The sequence below is a fragment of the Euprymna scolopes genome, chromosome 15, assembly GCF_053919585.1.
Source record: "Euprymna scolopes isolate OS-2025 chromosome 15, ASM5391958v1, whole genome shotgun sequence".
Lineage (NCBI taxonomy): Eukaryota > Metazoa > Mollusca > Cephalopoda > Sepiida > Sepiolidae > Euprymna > Euprymna scolopes.
Window position 1 is genome coordinate 87593218 of NC_136496.1, and position 12101 is coordinate 87605318.

The 12101-nt window shown below is 29.8% G+C and overlaps 1 protein-coding gene across 2 annotated transcripts in view; it reads left to right on the forward strand.

The window, feature by feature from the left end:
* Positions 1 to 12101, forward strand: part of LOC145293953 (uncharacterized) — a 225614-nt gene that overhangs the window by 163465 nt on the left and 50048 nt on the right. For both annotated transcript variants that reach the window (XM_080140820.1, XM_080140819.1), the window contains exons 4-11: positions 327 to 532; positions 3009 to 3086; positions 3889 to 4130; positions 5817 to 6201; positions 7215 to 7382; positions 9116 to 9230; positions 10248 to 10475; positions 11892 to 12069. In XM_080140820.1, the coding sequence (XP_079996946.1) occupies positions 327 to 532; positions 3009 to 3086; positions 3889 to 4130; positions 5817 to 6201; positions 7215 to 7382; positions 9116 to 9230; positions 10248 to 10475; positions 11892 to 12069 (1600 nt within the window). The remainder of the gene's footprint in view (positions 1 to 326; positions 533 to 3008; positions 3087 to 3888; positions 4131 to 5816; positions 6202 to 7214; positions 7383 to 9115; positions 9231 to 10247; positions 10476 to 11891; positions 12070 to 12101) is intronic.

Sequence of the window (12101 nt, forward strand, 5' to 3'; positions counted from 1 at the left end):
GCAATTTATTTTTTTTTTTTTAAATAGGTTTACTTCTAAATAAGATCGAAGCTGTCTAACAGTGAGATTAGAATTGAAAATTCTTTTAACTGAATTAACTTCCCTTTTTCACTATATAAACATAACTGCAAAAATTGCCTTTGTCATGTCTTGTCTGTTAACATAACTGCAACAATCTACTTGCATAACACAGTATTTCATTTATTGCCAAAGCTTAGATCCATCTGTGCGCATATATATTCCTATTGCTTATTTACTCTTTCATTATTTCTGCTCTATTATTTTCTAGAATATTTTTTCTTGATAAATGCGTATGAAATTTTCAGATCAATTTTACGTGATGATCAACTGGAGGCCGAAACCCTGGCTGCTCAGAATGAAGAAATGGAGCGACAGCGTCGATTGCAAGAGTTGAAAAAACAAATGCAACAGAAGGTTGTCATAAAACCTGAAGAGAAAGACTCCCAATTAAAATCATTGCTCCAGGGTGATTGTCCGTCCGATACATTTTATTTAGGATCTGATCCAATTGGTAAGATGTCTTCTTTATATTATTGTATTTTGCTGCAATGAATGATATCGGGTTGGAAACACATGGCATAAACTTAATTTGATTCTTGTCCAGAAATCCCCCATATTTAAAAAAAAAAAAAATGAAAAAAAATAAAAAAAAGTCTGTTATATGTATGTACCCATGACAAAATGAAAATATCATATTCCAAATCAAAAATTATGTTAAATAATCAAGTAGTTTTATTTTTATAAAGAAATCATTCTTAAGGATTAATGAAAATTTGTAGGTATTACAACATAAATCTAGTAAATATGGATTATTTTCGAATTATCTCCCTTGTTTTATTTCAAATTTTTTTGAAAATGGCAGGTGAGACAGTTACTCCTGATACTCATTAAATTTTATTTTCTGATTTAAAAATAAAACTACTTGATCGATTTACATAATTTTTGGAATATGATATTTTCATTTCATCACAGGTACGTATATCATACAGATTTTTCTTTATTCTCATTTTTTTTTTAATATAGGGGGAAATTCTGGACAAGACCCCTTAATTCTTTTATGTTAAAAAATGTATTTGAGTTTTGTTTGAAAAAAAATACAGCTATTTTAGGAATGCATCATGGTTAGTCATTGTTAAAACTTTCAACAATTTGGGGCAATTTAAATTTTGTTATTTTTAACGAAGGTTTTTTTTTTTTTTTCTTTTTTTCCCCCCCAAATTAAAATTTCTTATTCTCCCGCTCTCAAAACGCATTATAGCTAGAAAATTATATTCTCCAGGATAGGTGAAATTAAAGCCTAGTTTTGTGATGCTTTTATTTCTCCCTTCTGAACGTTAAAATCAAGATATAAGAAGAAATGGGAATTAACTGGTGTTTAATAATCATGGATTAAATTCCTGTGTTCCCATACTTTTGGGGTTAAAAAGCTGTTAAAATTTATAAGCATCAGTGACAAATTAAACATACTTAGACTTAAAAAAAAATTTAATTGTTGATCTCACTATTTTATAGTTGGCAATAGTCATGTTTATTTGATATTAAAATATAAAAATTAGGAGACCTTTTCTCAAATCTTATGTTTGGAACTGAACATTTCAGAAGAATGGAATTTAAATCATTTTAATCTTTGAAAAATTATTCTTGAGAATTATTTCTTCTTTGCAGTTAAACAGATTATAGTATATATAAATGAGAAAAAGTAGTATTTTTTTTTTTTAAATATATTTAATTTATTTCTATTTTTTAGTAAATTACAAAAGTATAGACCAATTAAACATAAAAAAGAACTATAATGTGCTTATTTAAACTCTTCTTTTTTGTATAATATTAAAATTTCAGTGAATTATAATATATTTTGTTCAGATTTCATAAAATGAAGGTGGGGTCAGGGTAGGTCACATGAAAATCTGACCATTGGTTGATTTTTGCTAGATTTGTCAAATGCGTGTATATCTGTGTGTTAAAAATGGCCACTATATAGAAACATTGTTTTAAGGATCTGATAATCTTAACATGTTTTTAGTCCTGTATTTTATTATTTTTGTATGCTGTACAAATTTGTTTTTAAATTATTAGTGGTTTATTCAGGCTTTTTTTTTTTTTTTTTTTTTTTTTTTTTGAATTGTACAAAAGTTATGGTGATGATATTAATCTATATTAAAGTTGCATCATGTTACATATGAGCAGGGATAAATTCTCCGTATTTTGTAGATGCTTATATTTGGAACCCTTTAAACCTAACATCTGTGTTCCAAAATTAATAATGTTCGGTTAATGAGTTTAGAGTGAATTCGTTACAAAAAATATATAAACACAACTTTATAAAGATAGACATTATATATAAACCTATGTGCATATAAGTAATATGAAAATACTATATTAAAATTAAACTAATAAACTAATAATATTATCTATCTAATAATAATTATTTTTGTATATCAAATAATATTTGTAGATCAAATTATAATAATAATTGTAGATCAAATTATAATAATAATAATTGTAGATCAAATTATAATGATATTTGTAAATCAAATAATAATAATATTTGTAAATCAAATAATAATAATATTTGTAAATCAAATAATAATATTATTTGTAAATCAAATAATATTATTTGTAGATCAAATAATAATATTTGTAGATCAAATAATAATATTTGTAGATCAAATAATAATAATAATAATATTTGTAAATCAAATAATAATATTATTTGTAGATCAAATAATAATATTATTTGTAGATCAAATAATAATATTATTTGTAGATCAAATAATAATAATATTTGTAGATCAAATAATAATAATATTTGTAGATCAAATAATATTTGTAGATCAAATAATAATAATATTTGTTGATTAAATAATATTTGTAGATCCAGTAATAATATTTGTTGATCAAATACTAAACATTTGTAAATCAATAATAATAAAGTATAAATTTTAAGTTGTCTCTGTCTACATTTATTTTTTGTTTTCATTCCTCAGCTGCAGAAGAAACAACTAAGCCATATGCCAAGGATGATGTCATCTTACTTGATAGTGGTGATGAAAACAAGAAGAAAGGTAAATTTTGTTAAATACTTATTTTTTTTAATTATTTTTTATTTATTGGAGTACTGCTGCTACATCTGAGCAGGAGCTGCTAAAAACAGCCTATCCTGCCTTGACAGAGTACAAAATAGACTTTGTGGTTTAGTGGGAGATGCCCTTTTCTCTTCCCTGCAGCCTCTCTCCCACAGAAGAGACGTTGCGAGCCTGTCTTTGTTTTATCGTTATTTCATGGCAAGTGCTCGTCTGAGCTCCAATCTCCCCCCCCCCTCACCAATCTTTCATGAGAAACACCCGTCTGGCTGAAACTACTGTCAATAATTTTCCCCACTCTTTATCTGTGCCTAAATCCAAACATAGATTCGATGAGCAGAGCTTCTTTCTCAGAAGTGCGCGACTGTGGAACTCTCCTCCGTTTGCCTGTTTCCCACCTGACTACAACCTGGATGTCTTCAAATCCAACATAAACAAATTCCTGACAAACCGCCCCCTTAAGTAAGACACTCTATCAAATTTCCAATGCTAATGATTACTACAATACTATCTCATTGATTATTGTACACGCAATAACCCTTATCCCTGAGTGGCCTCCGGGCCTTGATAAGTGGTGACGGACCCCCCCACCCCCACCCCCATGTAAAAAAAAAAAAAATTATAAGGTTACATAGGGAAATAAAATATGTAAATTTAATAAAGTCAGTATTGTGATATTTTCATGAAATTTTGAATGTCATGTAAAAAAAAATTTTTTGAATAATTTTTCTTTCAAAAAATTGTTACTTTTTTTTTACTATTATTATTATTTTTTTTATTTTAGTTTTGACAGACATTATTGAATTGAGTGATGATGATGATGTTGTGATGATTAAAAGTGATGAAGAACCAGAAGAGGAAGATGAAGAGGAGGAAGAAGATATGGACAATGTTGGTACACATATCAATGACTCTATGAATCAGAAAGATGAACAGGGACGAGTCCTTATCAATATCGGCCACCCTGACGGTGATCCTGATGTATTCTTAGCACCACAAATTGCTGAAGTGATCAAACCACATCAGGTGACGAGGATTTCTTTTTTCTATTATCAGTTAAAAAGAGTTTGAGTAATTGAATAAATACCCATTTTTTGTAGTATTTGGATTGTTTGGACTATTGTTCTCCACAGTGTTTTGGCCGGTGAAACCTCCGACCATCTTCAGGTGCATTCACACTGGATGTTATTGGTAAATGGTGAAAAAATGTGCCATACCAAGATCAAATCTTATTGGATCTAGTTTATCTGTTTCATGGCACATCAACCTTAAAAATACCATTCATTACATTCTATTAGCTGAACACAAATGGTTATATTGTTCATGACTTGAACAGGGGTGTCACATCTTTCTTGATAATATATTTTTTGAGATGAGGTATTATACTCCAAGGATTCCCTTATAATTAAATTATCTTTATAATTCATATAAACTTACTCCAATCCAAAAATTCGAAACCTTTGCATACAGCACTACACCCCCCCACACACACCCACTTTTTTTCTGTTAAAACACGGTGATTTTACATTTGATGAAGGTTAGAGATTAAATCGACCAAAACGTTACGCAGGTAACATTCAAGATGAGAATCATTGTTCGATTAATTTAAATGATACAAATATATGTTTTCTTTGTATTATTTGGATTCTTCAGACGACTGTTTTCATGTTGAGTGTTATTTTCATGACGTTTCAGTCAGTATAACCTCTGACCTTCTTCAAGTGTATGTTGTCAAACTCAGAAATCTGCACAGAATTTCAAACCCGACAGGTCTATAGTGAATAAAGTGCAGATTCCAGAGTTTGACAAGATACACCTGAAGAAGAGTTTATGTCGACCAAAACGTTAAAATAACATTCAAGCTGAGAACAGAAGTTCGAAGGATCTAAATATTATGAAAACTCCATCCTCATCTCCCAAATTAAGAAACATAATTTTTTTTTTCTTTTTCGTTATCTCCAGTTAGACATGAGTATTCTCATGAGAGTTTTCTAAACTTTACTACTTCGTGTTGGCTTATATCGGATTATGACAACATCACAAGAAGATTGACACACGGGGCCATTGGGCTTTCCCTACCTGGTTTATTTTTTTATTAGAGTTCCCCTTTCCTAGATGTATTGCTTTTATCAAAACTGAGGAACACCATCTACCCCTCACTCTCTGTATGGTAACCCTCCAGAATATCAGAGGGAGTCTAACAGGTGCTGCACCTTGCTCAAGGGTGAACTTTGCAAGACAGAGGCGTTCAGCTTCCTGAGATATTATACATACTTATATACCTAAATATATATAGTACCTAGTATCCTCAAACAGTCACTCATTAATAATCTAAAAGAAAAAGTTATAGATTAATCATGGTGATATGTCTTAGCAATAACAGTATTCATAAAATAATTACAACAGTTTAAACTGCCTTTGCTACAACCCGGCAAAAACTTTTGCACCGACCTGATATTATTTGAAACCTGTCAAAATAAAAACACTGTTACTTGTATTAAATTCATTTGTTACAGTAGTAACCAAGGCTGCATGAATGACCCTCCTTTTGGCTAATGTCGAAATGATGCATCAAATTTGGAGGAAGACAACATTCGGGCACTCACAGCCTGTGCAGTAAGCGTACACGAACATAAGTTCACAGAAGTTTATTTTCATTTCTAGAAAACTGTTTTTGGCTCGAATTTTATAATCGGTTTCCTTCTTTTGCAGATTGGTGGAGTGAGGTTCTTGTATGACAATGTAATAGAATCTCAGAGCCGGTTTAAGACAAGCAGCGGATTTGGATGCATTTTAGCCCACAGCATGGGTCTGGGCAAAACCATCCAACTTATTGGTTTCATTGATATTTTCTTGCGCTTCACTGAAGCTCGCTCGGTCATCTGTATTGTACCAATCAACACTTTACAAAACTGGATGTCTGAATTTAACATGTGGTTACCAGAGAAGCCGAAGAAGAAAGTTGCAGCGGAGGAAGAGGAGGAGGAAGAAGAAGACGAAGAAGAAGATTTGGAACAAAATATAACGTTCCGAAATTTTAGAGTCTTCATTGTAAATGACAATCATAAAACGACATTAGCCAGAGCAAAAGTTCTTGGTAAGTATTGACGTTCTTTTTGTGGGTCGTTGGGGGGTAATGTCCGATGATGACTTACCATGTGACATCACACCAATGACCATATGTTCCAATACTCAGATGAAAATGGAGAAGTAGGAGATTGTAATGAAATAACTGGGGACTATGTAAAAGAGCAGATAAGCTTTTGATTTCATATTCCATTGCAGAAATGAAAGAAATAATTTCAACTTAAAATCCAAAAAATAGAAAGAAAATAAAGCATTAATTAATTTGCTCAACTGGAGATGTGTAGACAACTTGATAATGCGAAGATGCGTGTAAAACAATTCAATGTGTATGTGTGTGTATGTATATTTATATATAATGGAAATTGTGGAAATAATATTCTAATCTGATTAAAAAATGAAAAAACAAAATTATTTATATATTCATCAACATTTTGTATATATTCATCAACATTTTGTCTTTTATTTCAAAACCTCTCAGGGATGATAGATTCGTATTTTATTTCTTAAAATCAGTTATCCAGAGGAAGTCTGAAAATAAGATAAAACATTGATAAATATGCAGATAATTTTTTTTTTTTTTCCTTCATTTTTCCATCTAATATATATATATATATATATATATATATATATATATATATATATATATAATGTGTGTGTTTCTGGATTTTAAGTTAAAACGTGTGTGATTGATGTTTGACATGTAGCGTGTGTGTTTCTTTGATATTTCACTAATATAGCATGTTTGTGTTGATGTCTGTGTTGGAGTTATCTATCCAGACAGAGAGGTAATGGAGTAATGATGTTGTGGCCAGATTAATTTGTATGTATTATATAAATTGATACTTTTGTATGTGTGCAAGCAGGATAGTGGTTAAAGGAGATGGAGTTAGTCGAAGTTGGCATCATATTTTCATTTTAATTATTTTTTGTGTATGTATATTTTATAAATGAACAAAATAAAGCTGTCTTAACAATGGTATAATAGATATTTTCTTTTTCTTTTTTTTTTTTTCTTTTCCTTAGATGAATGGAGCCGTGTTGGTGGTGTTCTACTCATGGGTTATGAAATGTATCGGCTTTTAGTGACCAAAAAATGTTCTTTTGCCCCACCATCTCGAAGAAGAAAGAAAAATAATGAACCTATTATTATAGACATTGAAGAAGAAGATATGAATAAGAAATTGCATTTAGGTAAATCATTGTTATATATATTTTTCTCCCCCCCCCCCCACCCAATCAATAATAATAATCATAATAAACCAACTCCTCCGGACAACGACAACCATAGTAGAAATAAAAATAAAAATACTAATAATGAACAAGATAAATGCAACTGTAGATACCGCACATTTTGCCCACTTCAAAATAAATGTCTAACCAAAAGCATAGTTTACCAGGCCACAATATTTGCGAAAAAAAACCTGAATAACAAGAAATATTATGTAGGTATGACTTCCTTAGATTTCAAAACCCGATATTATGACCACAAAAGTATGTTCAAAAATAAAAAAAACACAGAATAAAAACAACACTAGCAAACAAATACTGGTAACTCTAAGGAAGTGAATGTTCGCCGGTAGTCGAATGGAAAATAATAAGACCAGCAAACACATGTGGAGACCTAGATGATCCATCATGAAAAATTTGCTATCCTATACTTTAAAGAACCCCACCATCTATTAAACTGTAGGAGAGAAATAGTGAACAACTGTGTACACAGGATAAACTTTACTCTTGGATAGCGATACAAAATAATTTAAAATTAACAATAACAATAGAAAATAAATAAATAAAATAAACATGCATATACATAAATTATCATATATATATATATGTGTGTGTGTGTGTGTGTGTATATATATATATATATATATATATATATATATATATATATATATAAAACATAATGATAAAAAAGGACACACATTTAACTACACCTAGGTTTAAAATTGGTCAAATCACTAGATACTTACACTTTTTACACTTTTTGCTAAAAAAACATACACAAAGGAAGGGGTGAACCCAAGGTCAACTGGGCATTTGTCCTGTAAGTGCCGCCCATTAGCTGATTAGAAACTAGGAATCTGATTGGCTAACTAAAAACTCAATAGAATGTGCGTATATAAAAATGCGAGACAACCACAACTCTTCGCATAAGCCTGACGAATCCTAACATGGATGAAACGCGAAATATTCTGTGTAGCTTAATTGCCATATATGTTTTTATAACTTACTACCTAGCTCTACCTATATATTTAGCACTGTTGAAGTTAATACTTTAAGTTTACGCATAAAATAATACTCTAGTATATTAATTTATGTGATTAAATGAAGTAGTCATATATATATATATATATATATATATATATATATATAGTCATCCACATTCAGTACTGTTTTGCTGTATCATAGCTCATCAGTGTGGCTTGACCAGCACCCATCCCTAGCCAGGGATTGAACCTCCAACTATTTAGTTGATAGTCAGCAGTTCTAACCTCCGGCCCATGAAGTCAGTGCCCACAAACGACCTCATCAGATGTTCATTTTAAATAGACATTCACCCACCGCTTTTACAGTGCTCGAGCTGCTTGTTTATTTACAAAAAACAAATAGCGAGCCTTACATTATTTATATATATATATATATAAACACAATTTTATTGAAAGGTTATGAATGAGACAAAAAAAAAAAGAAAAACAGTCACAGAGGAGAAACTAAAAGAAAAACTAAATAAACACTGCACTCAAATGCCAGGTGAAAGAGTAATTTATCTATTTTAAAAATTGATGTTATTCAGGTGCACATTCATATATTAATGTTTTTGGCATGAATTTTTTCATGAATAATTTTGTATATTTTTTGATTTGTTTAAATTATATTTCATATAGATTTTCAAACAACTTTTTTTTTTTTTTTTTTTTTAGGAATTCAAAAAGCTTTGGTGAACCCAGGTCCTGACTTAATTGTGTGTGATGAAGGTCACCGGATTAAAAACAGTCTGTCAGGAGTGGCACAGTCGTTGAAGAATATCAAAACAAAGTAATTTCAATGTTCAATTCTTGATTTTCTTTTCTCAACAAGAATCCTTTTTCAATAACATTTTATATTGAAAGCTATTTTACTTTTTTATAACTAAATTTATGCAAAATAAGAACAATGTATATATAACCAGTGGTTATTTGTAAAGTAGGGACTTATTTAGAATTCAACTTAATTAAAAAACAGAAAAATCTTTGATGTACTTACCTGTCATAGAACAAAGATGTATTATAAAAATTATTTCAGATGTTTAATATATGGAAAGACTTATTTTTTCTGGGGTCCTTGAAACCTAATTAATCTGCTAAAAATAATAAATAGCTTCTGCTTAATTATACCTTTTCTTATTTTTTCAAATTTTTTTTAATGATATTTTTTTGTTAAAATTAAATTAAAAATAGTCAAACCTGCTTTCATTCCCATTAATTGTTTAAAATGCTCAACAACCTATGATTAATAATGTTATACTTGAAACCAGTAATAATATTTACAAATGCTTAACGTAATACAGTTTTATTTTGTGACACTAATTCTGGCATCACAAATTGTTAACGTCTTTCCTGGAACAGTGTGAAAACGTTCTCACAGGGTCTAACTGACTTCACATGCCCGTTTCACAGTTACCTTTTGAAATTCTGTGTTTTCTTCTCCAGCATTTTTGTTTATTTGCTTTTTCATATGATGATGATACGACAGAGAATCGAAAACGTTTGTGATGCATATGGCACTCATATTATTTTTTTTAAAATTATTTTAACACAAAAAAGTTAAGAGAAATCGAAAAAATAAAAGTATAATTAAGCAGAAGCTTTCTGTTATTTTTAACAATGTTTGCTTAAATGAAAAATACTACCTAAATTCACACAAGTCTTCAGAATATGTATAGTTTCTGTATAAAATGATTCAAAGATGGTTGACCTGGCATAAAACTCAACATTTTTCCTTTATCCCATCTTGTTTGTAAACGTCTATATTTACTTTCATTCATTTTCATTTTTTTTTTTTTACTCCCTCCAGGAGAAGAGTTGTCTTGACTGGCTATCCACTCCAGAATAATCTCTTAGAATATTGGTGCATGGTAGACTTTGTGCGACCCAACTACCTGGGTACAAAAGCTGAGTTCTGCAACATGTTCGAACGCCCTATTATGAACGGGCAGTGCGTTGACAGTACACGTGAAGATGTCACACTAATGAGATATCGAGCTCACGTTTTGCACAGTTTGCTGCAGGGATTCATTCAAAGGTAAATCTTTATATTAATCCAACTGTGTAATCACTTCTCGTGCTGTGCTTTTGAGATGACAAATGATAATTCATATTATTTGGATTATTCGGACTACTGTTCTCATCTTGAGTGTTATTTTCGCAACATTTCGATCGATGTAGCCTCCAACCATTCTTCAGGTGTATCTTGTTGAACTTGAGAATATTTCTGTCATGTTCGAGAATCTGTATTGAATTTCGAACAGAACCAAGTATTTCAACCACAAAGGTCATATGCTCTTGTTCCATCATCGGTAAAAATCTTCAATAATTTGAAATTGTATTCTTAGTATTGCCTGCATTGAGGATTGAACCTTCGACTTCCAGAAGAGTGAAATTTATAACTGAATTTTACAAAGTACTTTATCCATTATGCCACGGACCATTGTGAAAATAATAACATTTATGTGTGTATATATATATATATATATATTTCTTGTGTCCGTATAACCTTGATACTTCCGCATTTTGTTTTGCATTTACTATTAATTGAATATTTATTGAAATCTAAAATGCATTAGTATACAGTAAAACAAAATTTAAAACTTCCTGTTTTACAACATTAAATCCACCAGAATGCGTTTTGGCTTATTTGTAAGCAAGTCAGCTATTTTAATCTTGAAAATGAATTATTTAACTTTCAAAATTGGAAAGGAACTTGGAAGCATTTAAAATATTTAATAGAAAGTCATTTAAACTTCAGAATTCTTAACAAATCTTCATATAAAAGACTTTGGAACCTATTTACATCCAATAATTTTATATTTTTACAACGTTACCATAACAAAATTAGCCACAGTTTTGTAAAATTTCAATTCAATTAATAAATTAGTGACCAAACAATACTATAATAATTAAATTTAACTTTCAAAATTCTAAATTAAATATGCTTTGATATAAAAAAAAAAAAAAAAAAAAAAAAAGTAATTGAAAGTAAAGACTGTCACTGTCAGGTAGATCAAAACATGATTGATTGCATTTATGTAGCCATTCAACATAATTTGTAAGGTTGTAATAATATATTGAACACTTTAGAAATAAATACTGAATAATTTGAATGCTATTTTAGATTGTTTACTTTTTTAGTAAAACTTGAGTGCTCAATATTTTGTTAGAGCAGTAAGAATAATAATATCTGTCCCTTATAATTCTGCAGCATAAGGTACACTTGTTTTTAATTGCATGACAGTCAATGTTAGGTAATATACTTTTATTGTTTCCATATTTGCTACATTTTTAATTTTTATTTTCAATTTTGGAGGAATCTTTCCTTTATAAATTAATATTTAAAAAAATGAAATAATTTTCTCCAAATTGATCTAAAAAAAAAAAAAAAAAAAGAAAATCTTTCCTGCTTTCTATTTTATTCTATATACATTTGCGCATTTCTTTGCAGACGAGGCCATTCAGTTTTAAAGCTTAGCTTACCTGCTAAGCAGGAACATGTATTTAATATCCGTATGTCAGATATCCAACGTGAACTCTACAAGAAATTTATGCAGTGTATTTCGGATTGTGAAATGGGCATGTGGGCCAGCTACAATCCATTGAAAGCCTTTTCTACGTGTTGCAAGGTATGATCTATTTATTTCACTATATTGATCAA